Source organism: Neomonachus schauinslandi, chromosome 6 (assembly GCF_002201575.2).
Source record: "Neomonachus schauinslandi chromosome 6, ASM220157v2, whole genome shotgun sequence".
Classification (NCBI taxonomy): domain Eukaryota; kingdom Metazoa; phylum Chordata; class Mammalia; order Carnivora; family Phocidae; genus Neomonachus; species Neomonachus schauinslandi.
Window position 1 is genome coordinate 52,277,094 of NC_058408.1, and position 18,004 is coordinate 52,295,097.

Genomic DNA, 18,004 nt, shown 5'->3' on the forward strand with positions numbered 1-18,004 from the left:
TATAAATTTTAACAATTCATTTAACTTCTCTAGATTTTAATTTTTTTCCTTTTCATTATTTCTACTCAGGGCAGGTATGCCTTCAGTCTCCATAGCCTTCCACACTTTTTCTTGAACACAGATTATACCATTAAAGTTATAAACCATCTTCTTCATATTTGATATTCATTTAAATCAGTCTCACAGTGCACTTGTGATGAGCTCCAGATGTTGTATGCAAGTGCTGAATCACTATCCTGTACACCTGGAAGTAATATTACACTGTATGTTCAGGAATTTAAGTAAAAACTTAAAAAAAAAAACCTGCATGGTCATAATATGTAATTATCCATTTTATAAATCGCTGAATCTTGTTTGCAAATATTTTGTTTAGGTATCTACATCTGAGTTCATGTGAGAGAGCTTACTGTGGCTTTTCCATTTTGGTTTGTCACGTTTTCGGGGCAATTTATTTTCTGGCCTGATAAAATGTGTTCAGACAGTATTCCTTCCTTCTCTATTCTCAGGGAAAGCCTGTGTAGCTTGGTGTGTGCATGTATGTTCACATGTTTGTGTGTCTGCATGTGGGTGTTTGTCTGTGTATTTCATAAGTGTGTAGGTGTTTGGAGGCATTCAGACTGAATTCACTTCGTAGGAAAAATTTTAATTGCATATTCAACATATTTTATACATATGGCAGTTCAGATTTTCTATTTATTCCTATGTACATCATTTTGATAAACTGTATTTTTAAGGATTTTGTCCATTTCACTTACATTTTCTAATATTGTGGCATAAAATTGTTCACAATAAAAAGAATTAACATAAAAAATAAATCAGTCTCACATTTAGTAGAGCTGAATATTATAAGTAAATCTGATTTAATTTTAATTCACATGAAAGGACCTGGTACAGTATTTTTAATGTTTCATTACTTGCTACTCAGTCACTCAACATCAGTAGTTTTTAAAACATGAAAATACATTTAATTATAAAAACCTACTCTAATATATATATTCTTGAAATGTATCTAAGTATATAAATCTTAGTACTTTTGTTTACCTTGCCATATATATATGTGTGTGTGTGTGTGTGTATAGATACAGATATATAGATATGGAAAAATATAGAGAGAGATAGATATGGCAAGAAGGTAACTTTTCATCAGGTCTCAAGGAGGAAGAACTGACATCATAATTTATTAATGGTCACTGAGAAGAATGATGACCACTTTCTATATAGAGCCTTTATTTGCTCTTACACAACTCTACATAATCCTTCAGATCAAAATGACAAGTGAATTCTTTGATAGAACAATTAAGCTACCAAAAAAGCAAAGAAAAGAAGGGAAGGAGGGAGGGAGGAAAATATTCCATAATAAAATATGAAAAGATACTCAGGAGGCTAATATTTTGAATACTGTTCAAACAATCTTCATTAGAATATGCTACAAAAAAAAAGGAAATAATCCAAATAGTAATAAAAGTGTGTCAAACCACCACTCTAATAATTTTATAAAAGACAAAAAACAAAGTAATTTCAAAGTATGTAGTATATGAAGCTTAACTGAGCAACAAGTTTTTTTTTATATGAAAATGGGTAAGCGGCTTCTTTATTTGTTCACTGTGCAGATACTTGCTTTTACCATGTTACATTTCACATATTACAGTCTATGAAGCAGCAAGAATTATTAAATTTGGGAAATGGCAGTACTAAGTAGTATATAAAGGATTTCCATTATTCAAATATAGCATTTTAGCCTCATTTCACAAAACAGACACTATTAGAATTCAAATTATTTTTCACTGTTACTTTCTTCCTTCACTACAAAACAAAAATTATGTATTTTACCTACTAACATTGCCTAATTTAGGGATGTCATAGAAACTCCACTTTTGTTTATTTAATACTAAAATAATTTTATGATCTTACTGCTAAGTCACACAATGTATTCATATAATATTTTGGTAGAAATAACTATGACAATTAATCCCAGGTATTACTTGGAAATTTTTTTCATTATAACTTTATAAAGATATGCTATTTCTGTGCCCTGTCTTTTTGGTTCTAAATAATTATATATAAAAGGATGTCATTTTACATATATAAAGCAATGTTTCTATTAAATACATGGAAACCTCACAGATACACAGTACAAATTTCTAGTGAAAAAAGTACATAATTATTACACGAGTTGGGTTTTTTTAATTTACATAACCTAGATGTAGATTTTTCAAATATTCTACTGTTTGACGTTATCACTTGATTATTTGAGAAATTCTTATCACTTTTTATCACTACTAAAGAAATTATCTTGGTGTTAAAAAAGAATAGAAAAAATATATACCAGTTATTACATGCAAAGAACAAAAGGTCCTACCTGTTTCAACCTCATGAAGAAAGTCTCTGTGAAAGTCTTTCTGCTGAAATACCAAAACCGCTCATTCGCAGGGTACACACGTACTACCGTCTCCAGAAGAAAGCGCACGGGCTCCACCACCTCTGTGACAACCATATCCACCGCCACAGTCATGTACACTCGCTTATCTGCAGCAGAAATTTTCTGTATGTTATGCTGGCTTTATTATTACTTGATTATTCAAGAAAACAAAGTTTTTCCACTTACGAAAAAAATAAGGTTCCTTCCAATCATGTTACCTTCTTATGTTTAGCTTTAAATGTTGTATTGTCACTTTGATCAAGTAGGTAACCATGTTCTCCAAGTATGTTTCTCAATACTCATGATCTTATCTAAATCAATTGTCAAAATCTCCTCTAAAACCTTACTTTTTTTCTTTCCCCAAATCAGGTCCTTAATATAAAAAATAAGGTAAAATTTTCAGAATCTTTTTGACAGTAGAACTGTTTTTCAAATTTCCCAGAAAGCCTCTAGAAATTCACAAGGATTTGCCCTTTCATCTTATAAAAAGAGATACAAGAAATTATTCACTTTGGTGAGTTGCACTGGAAGGACTGTCAAATCAGAAGAGACACTCAACCTTCACTATGTTAAATTTGTAGAGGAAGATGTTATTTAAATGAATATTTCAATGTTGCATGATTTAAGGGAAGTCCCTGGAGATCTGTCAGTATCCTCATTGTCCCCTCATTATATGTTCAGGAAAATCACTAAGGCTCTGATGAAATAGTTCTGTACAGTTACAAATCTGTATCAGAGCCCTGGAAAGTAGTTTTAGGCAATAGTATAGTGTTATCAGTCAAAATTTCAGTTATTATTTAAAATGTTTAGTTGGCCAAAGCCTTCCTTTAATATGAATCTAGAATCTTTAGGCTAGTGTCTATTGGTTTTCTTTAGTTTCACTATGATAGGTTGAAATATGAGTTTTATTTTATTTACCCTGCTTGAGATTCAGCAGGTTTTTCTTTTCTCTTTCTCTTTTTTTTTTTTTTTTCTTAAGTAGGCTCCATGACCAACATGGGGCCTGAACTCTTGACCCTGAGAATAAGAGTCTCATGCTCTACTGACTAAGCCAGCCAGGCACCCCTCATTGGGTTTTTCAATCTGTGGTTTGGCTAATCCATATTGTCACTTCTTTGTTACTTCTGAAATATTTTTAAAATTTACTTTGTCCAGCATTTTTAGTTCTCAGTTAAAGTTCAAATAACCAAGCCCATCATTAGAAGAAACCTTCAACAATGTTTTTAAAAAATATTATACAACACTTATACATATCAATTATACTTCTATTAATATCAAATTGAACAAAAAAATTATTACATTATTACTAAAAAATTCTACCTGCCAATTCAAGAGAAACAAGGATTCTCTAGACACTGTATTTGCTCTAGCAGACCTTAAAGTCCAAGGGGAGTATTGTCAAAGTGTAAGAGACAATAACACAAAACATAAAATAGAATATACAACTCGGTGGTATAGTGAAAAGATCCAAGACATTTCAACTCCAGAGCTTCAACTTCTGTAAAAAAATCAAACCTGATTCATGAGTCCTCTGAGTCATTTATAATCTCAAGGATATCATTTGGAAATTTTAGAAATCAGGTCAGTGTTTTTTGTGCCATATGAAATAATTTTAAATTTAAAATACATTATCTTTTGGATAAGAATATTTTTTTAAGACTTACTTATTTGAGAGAGAGAGCACATGCATGCACGTGCACACACAAGGGGGAGGAGAGGCAAAGGGAGAAAATCCCAAGCATGCTCCCCCTGAGTTTGGAGCCCCACACAGGCTTGATCTCATAACCCATGAGATCATGACCTCAGCGGAAACCAAGAGTCGGTCGCCCAACTGACTGAGCCACCCAGGCACCCCAAGAATATTATTTTAATATAGTATTATATAAAGTTTATTTTAATAGAGGAAATAAATTTTAAAATACATTATCCTTTAATAGAAGACCAAATAGGAGCGCCTGGGTGGCTCAGTTGTTTAAGTGTCTGCCTTTTGCTCAGGTCATGAGCTCAGGGGTCCTGGGATAGAGCCCTTCATTGGGCTTTCCGCTTAGCGGGGAGCCTGCTTCTCTCCCTCTGCCCTCCCCGCCCCTGCTCATGTGCTCGCTCATTCTCTCTCTCTCTTCTCCCAAATAAATAAAATCTTAAAAAAAAAGAAAAAATAGAAGACCAAATATGTATTAAATACCAATATTAAACTGAACTATGTGTTATATTAAAAATAGATAAAACTGCTTTTATAACTTACTATTTGAAGTTCCTATATTTTATTCTTCAAAATTATCAACCGGTTTATTTTTCCCATTTTCATGTTTGCTTTCTGAATGATTATAAGACAGAAGTTTACAGGCTGGTCTTTACAAGCCTGTCTCCAGAATTTACAAACTGTTGGGTGTAAAAATTATTTATTCCTAATACATGAAAGACTGTATAATCATTATTTTTCTTTCTTTTTAGCCCTCATTGAAATGGAGAAAACAAACAAAAAATTCATTACAAATAATTCATTCAAAAAAAATAATTGTGAAATAGACAGATGTGTGATCAAATGCACGTAATTTATGGAACTGGTAAATACTCTTGTTAAGGAAATTTAATAATTATCATTTAATGCTCATTAATATATTTCCATATCAGTATTCACTAATGCTCCTGTCTTTAACCAAAAATCTACTGTGGGTATAAAGTAACTAATATAAGATGAAAGATCAAACCAATTGATCCATTATTTTCTCAGTATAAATTATTGGTTGAATCACAGTAAAGCATTTAGTATAACATAACTTTAGTTATAAGTCATGAGGTAAAAATTTAAATTTTAGTTTAAGGACAGATGGCAGAGGGATAAAAAACACAATTAGCAGATATCTGGATAAAGTAGGAATAAAAAGAAATACAATGGGATGAATGATAAATGTACTATTTACCACTCATAAATTTATCTGTTTAACACTAGACATGTCAAACAAAATGAAAAGGTGTTTACCACAAATAAAATCCTTAATATACATTACTAAGATCCCAAATGTCAAAAAATTGGAACAATTAAAAAATGAAAAAATATAAGTAATCTATAATGAGGAAAAAAAGAGACTAGTTACCAAAGATATGCAAAATTCAAGAATTTACTTTCACCATTTCTTTCACACTCTTCCATCATTGCCCCCAAATAAAATAACTCTATGGTAACATATAAAACACAAACCCCAAATACTTTCTACATAATCTAATAAAACTAATTCACATATTTTGGGGGAGGATTCTTTTGAATAGTGGAGGTTTTCCCCATAAATGCATAAAGTATTTTAAAAAAATTTAAAATCTAAGTAAGAATAACTTCATTTTAAATAAGCACCATAATTTTAAAAAACACAGCAAAACAACATTGACCATAATATAAAATTTAAAGCAAATAATAATGAATATTATGAGAAAATTTACCTTTTGGGGTTTCTTCATTAAGTGCCAGAAATATTGGTACATTGGGGTTCCATATGCCAGTAATAACATAAGCCCTCCCATCATAGCTCTTTCCCATGGATTCCTGTAAAAGTTCAGAGAGAAATCACTGATAATATACAAGAAAATCCCCATTTTAAATTATATCTTACTTTAAGCAATCTAATTTATTAAAATTTGGATTTACAATCAAATGGGATTTTTTTTGTAAAACTTTTGTCACCCTACAAAAGCATTTTTTTCAATATTAAATTCTCCTACAGCTTTCTTTTGAGTTTCTATTTAGAGGCACATACCTCTTGGATAAAAGGAGGTATACCTTAATAAGCTGACTCACAAAAACAATATATTGGTATGAAGTTATATTTAACTTTATCTTAGGTTGCTTGTCAAAATGTCACATACCTAAGCATACAAGTATGCCCCGTGTCTATTAAAACTATAGTATAGATCCCACTGAAGATATTTTAACTGAATTAATAGCTAATCAAAGGAAAAGCAGTTAGTATTTTTCTTCCAGTGTTCTAATTTATAATATATTCTTAAAATATTAATTTACTTTACCACAACAAAGTTGTGGTATTTTCTCAAAGTTGATATTTTCTATTATCTATATCAGATATTTGTACACTTTCTTACAATCAGTAATCAAAATTAAGAGACTAATAAAGGTTTGTAATCAACACCCAAGTTGATTAATTGTCTTCCTTTTACCTTTTTATTTGCTCCCTCCTTCCCTCTGTCCTTCTCCCCTTCCTCATCTCCTCCACCCCTTCATATGTCCACCCAGCGCATTCCTGACTCTGAAGCAGGCAGCAGCTCCTATGGTGAAAGCGGGATCCCATACAGCTGTGTGTACGTGTGTGCATGGGGTGGGAGGGGGAGTAGTTAGAGGTGTTCCCACGGGAGAACAGCACACAGCATACAAGTATGTGCACGTGCAAGAGTATTATCTACAGTACTTTAAACTTTCCGTACCCATTTCCTCATATTATGAAGAGAGTGCTGAAAGGGTCAGACGAAAACAAAGAGAAAAACTTTTTTTCAGTTTTACACCCAAACAGATGCTTCTCTGAAACCCAACAAAATTATTTCAGTCATTTGGTAATTACGATATATTTTCCCGGAGCTCCAGTGGCGCAATCGGTTAGCGCGCGGTACTTATACGATATATTTTCCTAGGGTATTGGTGGTATTTTACCAATCGAACTGTCAGCTTGGGTGTAGGAACCCTAAGTTCCTGAGATAAAGTACACTCAGGCCCATGTAAAGGAAACTCACACTACATCTTCACTACATTCATATATTCATCTTCATTCTCTGTCTCCATCTCTCTCTCCACTCCTTCCCCTCTCTCCCTCTCAATGCCTACCCTCTCTACCTTCTCATTAGACCCCCATTCAGAACAAGAATGGGCATCTGACCTCCCAAAAATCCCAATCCATTTCTGGGAAGAGCTGTGCCGTGCCTGAGTCCAAAAAGATGAGCTAGTCCAATCAAAATATTTCTTTCAACTGACAAATATCAAGGAAAGTGGGCAGTTAGCAGTGGAGCTGAAAGATTTTAATAAGAAGTCAGGCCCTGACAGGCCACACATCAAATGAAGTGGTAAGGTAATGGAAATTATAAAGTAGGAAAGAATATATAAAGAACAGCGAGTATTGGGAAACTGTTAAGTAGTAAGAGAGAAATGGAGAAAATGAACAAAAAATTCATTAAAAATAATCATGCAGTCCAAACACACAGGCAGATTCTGGGAAGCAGGAAGGAGGGAGGAAGAGTGAGGAACAGAGAGAGGACAGAGAAGGGGCAGGGAGGGAGAGAGGAGGACAAGGTGGGAAAAGGCGAGAGAAGGAGAAAGGGGAGACAGAAGGAAGGAAAGAGGCAGAGACAGGGAAGGAGGTACAGAAAGAGAGGGGGGCAGAGCACCAGAGGCCTGGGGGCAGGGGCAGCCGTGGAAAAAGAGCAGGAGCCCGAGCTAAAAAGAGGATCAAAGAAAGAGTAAGCCCATGGTGGGAGGTGAAGCAGACAGAAGAGTCCAGATAGCATAGACCATTTTGCAGGTTTAGGTACGATTTCATGAAGATCAATAACCTCTTCTGTCTCTAAGGTGTTCTAAGCGGATAAGTGGATCTTTGTTCCTTATAAGCAAAATAGCCTAATTCGACAACCATAGTTTTATGTCTTTGTAGTCCTCACTATACATCACCACAATAATACTGTCTTATACATCAAAAGTCCTTAATAAAAGTTTCTCCTCATCAAGTATGGCATTTTTGTTATTGAACTAGACACTTCCATCATACAGCCTGGCTTGCTCTCAGCCTCTTATAAAGATACTTCTTGGGGCGCCTGGATGGCTCAGTCGGTTGAGTGTCCAACTCTCTTGGGGTTGTGAGATCAAGCCCCGAGTCAGGCTCGTGCTCAGAGGGGAGCCTGCTTGCAGACTTCTCTCCCTCTCCCCCGCCCCTCCCCTGCTCACTCGCCTTTAAAATAAATAAATCTTTAAAAAAAAAAAAACAAAAAAACACTTCTTCAACTATCTTGGCTGAAGAGTTCTTCCTGACTCCTCTGCCCCCACCACAAGCGGGGCTGATAAAATCAGGAACAGGAGGTATGTCTCTGCCCAAACTAGGCCAGGGTGGAACCACTAGATGCCATCCTCTTAGGAAAATAAACTAGGAAATACAGACAGAATATGGCAGTTTGCAATGGGAACATAGGCAGAAAAGCCATAAGATAGAGGCCAGAGAATCACATAGTAAGCCACAAATGAACTACTGTCAAGTAAAGTAATGAGCAAGCTTAAGCTATGAGGTCAAGTAGGCAGATGGTGGGGTAAAGCAGACACACGGTACTGAAAAGACATAACACACAGAAAAAGTAAAAAATGTAAGTTCATGCTAATCCATCCATTCATTAAGCAAATATGAGCCTACTAGAAGCCATGGTCTATGCTTATAAGTATCCAGCAAGGAAAACAAAACAAAATGATCCTGACCCTAGAGAGCTGACAGGCTAATGTTTTCCAAACAGCATAAAATCAATTTAGTGGATTATGACCAGACTTTTTCATCAAGCAGAAGAAAAAATAGCAGAGTTCCTTACACACGTAAGGGGTAAGAACTGTTTCATGAAAATTTTATTTCTGCTTTTTTTACACATACAGATTACAAGCTTACTGGATTACAATGTAAACATATTTGTAACTGTGAGTTCAGCTACTAGTCTAGTGTCAATAAATGGTTAACTGTAAAGATCCACAAACTTTCTGAAGCATTTCTAGGACTTTTAAATTGTGTTCCAGTTCCAAGAAACCTGGCTCTACTGTGTTTTCAGCTCCTCTTGGTACCTTGCTGTTAGGCTTTCCCTAGGTACTATAGGGAAGCAAACTTTGCCAACCAAAATGTATCTCTTTGGCATGTGGGTTATTTTTAGGCTGCTTATTTAAAAAAAAAAAAAAAAAGGCTGAGGAAGAAACTATGACCTCTCCCTTATGGTCACCATAGATAACTACAGTATAAAATAAAGCAGGTGAGGTAGTCAGGGAGGAAATTGGCAAAGTCTGTTAAAATTCCTATGTCCCCTTGTTTCTGAGTGGTCTCACAAACATTTGTTTGCCATTTACTTTTTTTCATCTTTGAATTGTCTTTCTTCCCTTTGAAGTCCCCAACTTCTACCCCTTCTTTCTTAGCTTAGAATGGCATATAAGCTTCATTGTCTGACTGCCTGTAGGCATCATATTCTTATGGAGCCCCCATACATATGTAATTAAATTTAGTTTTCTGCTTATCTGTCTCTTGTCAATTTAATGCTTAGACCAGTCAAAAGAACCTTAAAGGGTAGAGGAAAATTTTTCCTCACCAACAGTATCAATGGCTGTGGATCAAAAATTCTCATTTCCTTATTCCTAAAAGTATCTTCACCAAAAATATTCTCACTACTGGAAGAAAACTAAACCTCTGTTATTTGTATCCCCCCAAAACCCAATTTTATTTATAGATGATTTAGTTTATATACTATACATATGTAAGTAATCTGGCTATTTGCTAAAAAATATATTTTCACTTACAAATATGACTTTCTCTTTCATGTAGATCTTATATTAAACTAAAGTTATATATTTATAAAAAGTCTCAATTCATCTTATTAGAAAATATTCAAAGGGAAGAAAAGTCAGCATTGCTTAAAAATTATTCAAGCTAAATAGAAAAGTCTCACAAATTCTAAAATTAAATATAATTGCAGGATTTTTCAGTTTCTCAGAATCAAATGCAAGAAAATGAAATTTGTTTTCAAAGTGTTCACATATTTGAACGAGTCAGAAGAACATAACATCTTGGTCTAGAGGACAGAACTAAGACTAATTAGGCAAAATTATAAGGAATATGACTTCTGGTGATTACAAAGAAATAACTTTGTTATAACCACAACTGTCCCATAGTCTTCATTATAAGGTAATAAGTTCCTTTTGATGAACAGTAGTCTAGCCAAAGCTCAATAACCATGTATTGAGATAGCACAAAGATCAGTAACAAATCACAACTCTTGATAATTGCAAATACAAACCCTCCCACTTTTACCAACTATTTGTTGAACAGAAGCTTCAATGTTGACGAGCCCTTGGATTTCAATATGGACTCTTCAAAGTGGAGGACTGCTCTTCAAGTAAGACAGTCAAGACCAGGGGTCCTCAGAAGTTCATGCAATCTGTAATTCTATAATCTGCATTTAAGTTTTATAAAAAAAAATCTCTGCCACTGATTCACCTTAATCTTTTAAACTCTGAAAGACCATGACTAAGACCTAGGAACTTATAAGCGTTAAATGTCCCTGAACTACCTCCTCATGGTATTTTCAGGACTCTAAAAAGCTATGGCTTGCCTTAGGTAAAACCACTTGTATTAATGATATGTTTTAAAGAGGGATGGAAGAAAGGTGGATCAACAGCTAATTTGTTTTCACATTCAATGCAACTGGTTGTCCTTAACCTTACCTTTACATGAAATGCTTCCTCTATATCTCTGTGGCTCATTGTATCAACTCTAGGAGAGCACTTAACCGACTGCCATAGTTACATACTTAAGAGATCTGTTTTCATCAAAAATCTATAAACCCACATATGCTAAGAGTTATGTTTTACTGTATCTATAACCCCAGCACTCCACACAATGCTTGGCACACAATTATGTGCTCAAAAAGGCTGAACAAACCATTTCCAGTAGGACCACTAGAAAATCAATGTGACAATATCATGAAATAACTCAAAGAAAAATATGATATAATTGGTGATATTTAATTGACATTTTCAGAACTCAGCTTAAAAGATTAAAACATGTAGTGCTTGTGATCACTAAGTATAAAAATCCCAGTTAAGTCACTTTATATTTTACTATTTTATACTTACTTGATACTCTAAGAGGACTTTCTTACAACATTTCTAAATCACAAAATAAATATATTCATTAAGTGCAATATAGAAGGTATTTCTGTTTAAAAGTTAAGATAGTTTGCTATTTTTATATCAAATACCAACTCTCAAATATACATTAACCTTCAAGAAAATTCCTTAAATAAATACCACTCCTACAGTAAATATACTTTGCTAAGGACAGGTAATAAAGGAGGATAAATTCAGAAAAGGAAATAAATGCTTTAAAGAAAACAAAAGCATTCATCATACTACTCAAATTAATAACAGTGCATTAAAATAAATGAAAGGCACCATATTCACTCTGGATATGCCTGTTATAATCATGTACTTGTTATTTTTGGCTCAAAGAAAAGATATCTTTCTAAGAACCAAACAGATGAATAAATGGACATTGTCATAACACTATCCTTTTATTTGTTTTCAATTTGCATATGACTTTTTGGTGGAAATTTTTCTAAATCTGTCCCTCATAAGTAATTTTAAGTTTGGGTTTCCAAAATTACTACTACCATACAGATAAAAGTTAAAAACAATTTTGACAATATGACAAAATTTTAAAATAGAAAATACTCCTAAAATATAAGTTAACTATCATCTATACTTGGTTAATGTGCTTAAGAGTATCATTACCATATCCAGTAAATGCATGTCACTGTTCTTCACGTTTCGACCTGGGCTTAATAACATTCCAAAACATCTGAAAATATTAGGGGGAAAAAAAAAGGACAAATAAGGTATCAAGAATATAATAGAAGCCCAGTGAGCAAAAAGTCTTTTTATAATAACTACACAATCTGAGCTCTATACTTATAAATAGCTTTAGTTTTTTAAAAGAAACACCATAAAAAAGAATTCATTAAGACACATAATAAAATTGCATAGAAATAAATTATCTTAATTCCCAGATCTTTATTTCTGCATGTAAAAGATTACCAATGATCAGAAACTGTGATAAAAATGGCCACAAATTATTAACTGAAACAAAATACAGTAGTGAGATATGAATTGGTTTCTAGGTAGAAATGAGACTTCATTTGCCTTGGAGTTATTTCAAACATGTAAGTCAAAATCAACTACCCCAATTAAATAAAAAAGATTAAAAAAAATAATAAGACTGTGCTCACTCTTTGTATCAAGCCAGATTAACACAAACAATTACCCTGGCCTTCAACAGTCATTTTCACTGAGTAGCCTGTTAATATTTATTATACCCTAAGTTTGAAAAAAAGTTATATGAAACTCATTACTAAATGTAACATTATATTAGTGAAGATATTATCCAACATACTCTATATACAATTAACTATTTACTTCGTTCTGTGCTTCCTGATGCTAGAGAAGCTTTAGGAATCCCATCTACTACATTCCCTAGTACTTTATTTCTGAAGGATTTTCATAAGCTCTAAAATTCAGCTAAATCCAACATTTTTATATTTGTTAGGTTATTATTAATTCTGCTTTTTAGTAAGAAAAGTAGAGTCCAGAGAAATCCAACAATTTACTCAAATTTTTGCCTCTTAAATAGATCTTATAAATCTAGAGGCAATGTGATCTGTCTTCAGTAGCCCTCTACCAAGAACGCATATCCACACTTACTAGAATGTTTTTACTGTAGTTTTCCAACAGTTAAAAATATGCTATGGAACATTTCACACAGGAGTAGAGAATGTAAATAAATTAAATATGTTAAGATTTTTTTAAATTTCAAAGTACTGACAACTCACATGTCACTACATAACCTGATCCTTGTTATTTTCCAAAAGTTTACTTTTCTAGTAGCACATCTTCTTCTTCCATGAACAAGATAAGTCCTATCCCAATATGAGTCTAGTAAGTGGTAAAACAATATATACTTCCTGTTAGTACTTGAGGATACCTTGCTCAAGGCTCTCTTTTGGCATCCAAAAACAATCAAGTACATGACAAAGATAAAATCACTGAGCTCTGAAGATAACTTTCCAAACATATTACTGTACCACTGAACAAAATGTAATCTACTACAAAAGAAATAATAATACCCTATATCCATAATTTTAATACAATTACTATACACTGCTATAATCTCCCTATGAACTCCTATAATAAACACTACAAATTAAAAGTTAATTATGCAATTCATTGTACTATTTCTTCTACAATTGCCTTAAATACTTGCTAAGCAAGAATAAAAAAGTGAATTCTTTTTTCAGAGATGAAATTTGGTCCCTCCAACTAAAAAGTCAGGTCAATGAGGACAGAAGACTTCTCTCACATTCCCTATCTGCTTTGCTTTGGCTTGTATCTCTCATGGTTTTTTTAAGAACAATTTTCTATATTATAGAATTTTTAAGTTACAGAACTATTACGTACTCATTGTAAAAAGTTAATGGATACCAAAATGTAAAAAGAAAACATAATTTATCCTTTTTCTAATATCAGCCCCCTTAAGAACCAATGTTAACAATTTAGTATGCATCCTCCCTACATTTCTTTTTGCTCCTTCTGAAAACTTAAAATTTTTTTATCATTTTGTTTGCCAAGCACTTGCAGGTGACTGATGAAATTGGTGCAATTTTATATTTTTTTTAATATTCCCATGTTAAACTCTATTGCAAAAAAAGCCTTGGAGTTTTAGGTTTTCCTTAAATGGCAACAGCTATCACTTTATTTTGATGATCTTTGATGTGCTGCTCTTTTCCTGGGTTATAAATAAAAAATCCTGCCACCAGAGGCACCTGGGTGGCTCAGTCAGTTAAGTGTCCAACTCTTGATTTTGGCTCAGGTCATGATCTCAGGGTTTGTGAGATCAAGCCCGGAGATGGGCTCCACATTTAGCACAGAGTCTGCTTGTCCTTCTCCCTTCCCCTCTCTTCCTTCCCCCACCCCCAGGCTCTCTAGCTCTCTCTCTCTCAAATAAATAAAAATAAACTCTTTAAAAAAAAAAAATCCTGCCATTAACCAGTAGTGTGACCCCTTTTAAAAAAAAATTTTTTTTTATTTATTTGAGACAGAGAGCGAGCATGAGTGGGGTGCAGAGGGAGAGGGACAAGCAGGCTCCCCCTGACAAGGGGCTCAGGGTCGATTCCAGGACCCTGGGATCATCACCTGAGCCAACGGCAGACAATTGACCAAGCCACCAAGGTGCGCCCCAGCACCTAACCCTCTAGAGCCTCTGCTTCCTCTTCTACAAAATGGGAGGTATAATACATGAACTCTAAGGAGTTCTTCCAACAAGAAAATTGCACAATTTTTCTCTATCAAGCTGTATTAATCATTTCCAAATTTATATTTCATTAAAGCACATCAGGTTTCTTATGGAGACAAGCAAGGTCTATTAGGAATAATGTGTCAGTAATTAGATAGATATTATTAGTACCACAAACACCTAATGCAAATATTAAGTATTTCATTGGGGAGGTCAAAGCATTCAACATTTTCTTGTTAACTCTATAAATAACATAGAAAACTGCCATCACACCTATTTTCGCAAGCAGCTCAAAGTCTATTAGAGGAGGAAAATACAAGTAAACAGGCAACTACAACCTGATATGGTAAGTTCTAGGATCGCTGTAAGTACAGAATGTTAAGAAAGCAGAAAAGAGACACACCCAACACTATTTCTAATACAGTATATAGCTGATTTGACCAAAATTTGAAATCAAACCTCCTAAGAATGAGATGATAATGATAATATATTAATATTATTGCATTAATTATAGCAGTATACTGTTTATTTAATGCCTTAAGTCAGACATTACCATAGGGCTGCATTTACATTTCAAAACAACCTGCATATGAGAAATGACAAACTAATTTTCATGAAGGTAGAAGTGATTTGTCTGAACAACTCAGGTATTAAGTTAAAGGACTAGGATTCGAGCCCATGTCCCTGATCCAAAACTGCAGATCTTTTATACATTATACTCTATCACCTCCCTAGCCTATCAGGAAGATTATAAACTCCAATGTAAAGGTGAAATGAACCCCCTGAGGGTGAAAGTACATTGTGAACTATAAAGCCGTGCCCAATTATAAATTATTACAATTGCCACTATTATTTTTTTAAAGATTTTATTTATTTGAGAGAGAGTGAGAGAGACAGTGCACAAGCAGAGGAAGAAGCAGACTCCCTGCTGAGCAGAGAGCTGGACACCACCAACGGGGGGGGGGGGGGGGGGGGTGACGGACGACTGGATCACAAGACCCTGAGATCATGACCTGAGCCAAAGGCAGACACTTAACCAACTGAGCCACCCAGGCGCCCCTACAATTGCCACTATTATTAAGAAAAGAAAGTTTAACCTTCCATAATACCTGTGAGTTTTTACTCAGAGTTTTAAACAGTGTTTAATACCAAGTTAGCATCCATACAAACACCAAAACTCAGCATATCTAGCATTGCTTTAGACTTAAGTGATAGAAAAAAGTGACAAAAACCAAAGATGATATGTTAATGTTCTGTAACAGGAAACTAAATTGTTTTACTTCTGCTTTCAGTCCATCAAATGATTAGGATTCTATCTACCTCCGTGAAGACTATGGATAAAAATGAAGAAGGGAAGAAAGGAAAAGGAAAGGAGGCAAGTGTCTACCAATGTCAGTTAAGGAACACTGTCTCTTAACTGAATTTTTGTTGTTAAAATTGAAAAAGTGACAGTATGTCAGAAGGAGGTAAACAGAAATACAAAGAAAAGCTGTAAGTCAATCATATTTTTCAGAATATCCAAGAACATGAAAAGCTAAATTTTGTAAAAATCAGAATCCCAGTCAGTCACACACTAAAGAAGTTAAAGCAAAAGACAGTTAAAAAAGCCTCCCAGGTGAGAAATGCTGGGAGTGTTTTTCCCTCACTAACAGGATCAAGCAGAGATAGATACACAGGCATTCCTCTCTATGCGCGGTATGGGGAACCATTACAATAACCACACAAGCTGAAACTGGGCAAAACGATGTTATGATCAGTGGGGAAAATTATGATTGCTCTGCAACCTTTATTTTTGTCAAAACTTTAAAAACTCTTTGCTGTCAGTTATAAGTATACAACTAATGGAGAAAAAAGTAAACTATTATTTATTTAGTACTTTGTAATTTAAAGTACTTAGAAACATTGGCAAACCATTTTATTTCTTCGGAAACAATTATTAAGACGAGTTTGAACAGAGCTTGCTTTCTTCTCATATAATTTACAATACAGAGTAAGCATTTTTTCTATGCCCTGGTAAACACTCACATTCCTTTCTAACTTTGATTCAGCTTCCAATATTTTATTCCTTTGCACTTTCAATGTTATGAAATTTCTGAGGGTTCCTTTAATGTAAAGTTTTTGCTGGCATTTCCTCCGGGACATTCATCCTTTCCTTACTTATGCTGCTAAATTAATCCTCACTATGTTCCTCTGGCTGCCTATGTAGATTCCACTGAATAGAGGCAATGTCAACATTCCCAGGGTCTTATTTCTTTAAAATTCCATTTATGTCCTATTCAAATCCTGCAAAGTTATTTGTACAGTGCAGTAAAAGTTCTGCCATGCCACATGTATAGTATTCATTGTTGCTTCCTGTCATGATGCATGAATTTTTTTTAAGATTATTTGAGAGAGTGAGAGAGAGCTCACGTGTGTGTGTGTGTGTGTGTGTGACAGAGAAAGAGAGGAAGAGAGAGAGACAGAGAAAGTGGCGGGGGGCAGAGGAAGAGGGAGAGAATCCTCAAGCAGACTCCCCACTGAGCATGGAGCCCCATGACAGGCTCGATCCCAGGACCCTGAGATCATGACCTGAGCCGAAATCAAGAGTTGGATGCTCAACCAACCAGGCCACCCAGGCTCCCCGCATGATTATTTACAACATTTCTTCCAAAACTCAGCTAAAGAAACTGCATGATCTCCAGTCTTGTAATTATCACTCCCTTTCAATGGGCAACTAACTTCAAAATTTTGGCTTGAATGCTAGCCAAACTAACTAGAATTTTCTTTTTTACTGCAGTCTTTTTACCAAAGCAGAAGTAAATGTTCCATTTCAACCCTAAGCAGCTTTCTATTCCTACTGAGATTTAAAGATGATAGGGTTGACTTTACCGTGCTCTTTATATTCACCAGACTTTTTCAGAATGGTTGACACCATAGCTTCATGCAGGGCTTAGATCTCTTCCTATCTTCATTCTGCTGTCATCATTTCTAAATCTTCTAAGATCATATGCAATTTCACTTTCAGCATTATCACTTTTCATTTCTTTGCTGCACTTTTATCTTTGTTGGCCAACTCTTTCAATTTATCCATTTTTGTAAAATGTTACATAGGTTTATCACTGACAGATAAGGACGCAACACAACAACACACTTTGCTATCTGGGAGCGAACTAAGTAACAGATGCACTGTTACCATTTTCAACAGAATTTCAAAGAAGTAATGTGACTAGTCACTGATCTTATATTTATGTGGCGACTGTGAACTGAAGAGTTAACAGCAGAGTTTTTACTTTCTGCAATTATTCAAAATTAATATATCATGATAACAAAAATTTGAACCACGTGGCTGCAGGACTGGTGTTATTTAACTAAACCAAAGTAACATAAATTTGTGCATTATCATAACTCCAAAGCAAAGACTGCTTGTACAGGGGCGCCTGGGTGGCTCATTCGTTAAGCGTTTGCCTTCGGCTCAGGTCATGATCCCGGGGTCCTGGGATCAAGCCCCTCATTGGGCTCCCTGCTCGGCGGGAGG

The 18,004-nt window shown here is 34.5% G+C and overlaps 1 protein-coding gene across 2 annotated transcripts in view; it reads right to left on the reverse strand.

Moving 5' to 3' along the window:
- The window catches only part of RABGAP1L (RAB GTPase activating protein 1 like), a 776,559-nt gene that overhangs the window by 633,751 nt on the left and 124,804 nt on the right, over positions 1-18,004 (reverse strand). For both annotated transcript variants that reach the window (XM_021682815.1, XM_044915941.1), the window contains 3 exons: positions 11,937-12,003; positions 5,855-5,957; positions 2,360-2,526 (listed from right to left, as the gene is read on the reverse strand). In XM_021682815.1, the coding sequence (XP_021538490.1) occupies positions 2,360-2,526; positions 5,855-5,957; positions 11,937-12,003 (337 nt within the window). The remainder of the gene's footprint in view (positions 1-2,359; positions 2,527-5,854; positions 5,958-11,936; positions 12,004-18,004) is intronic.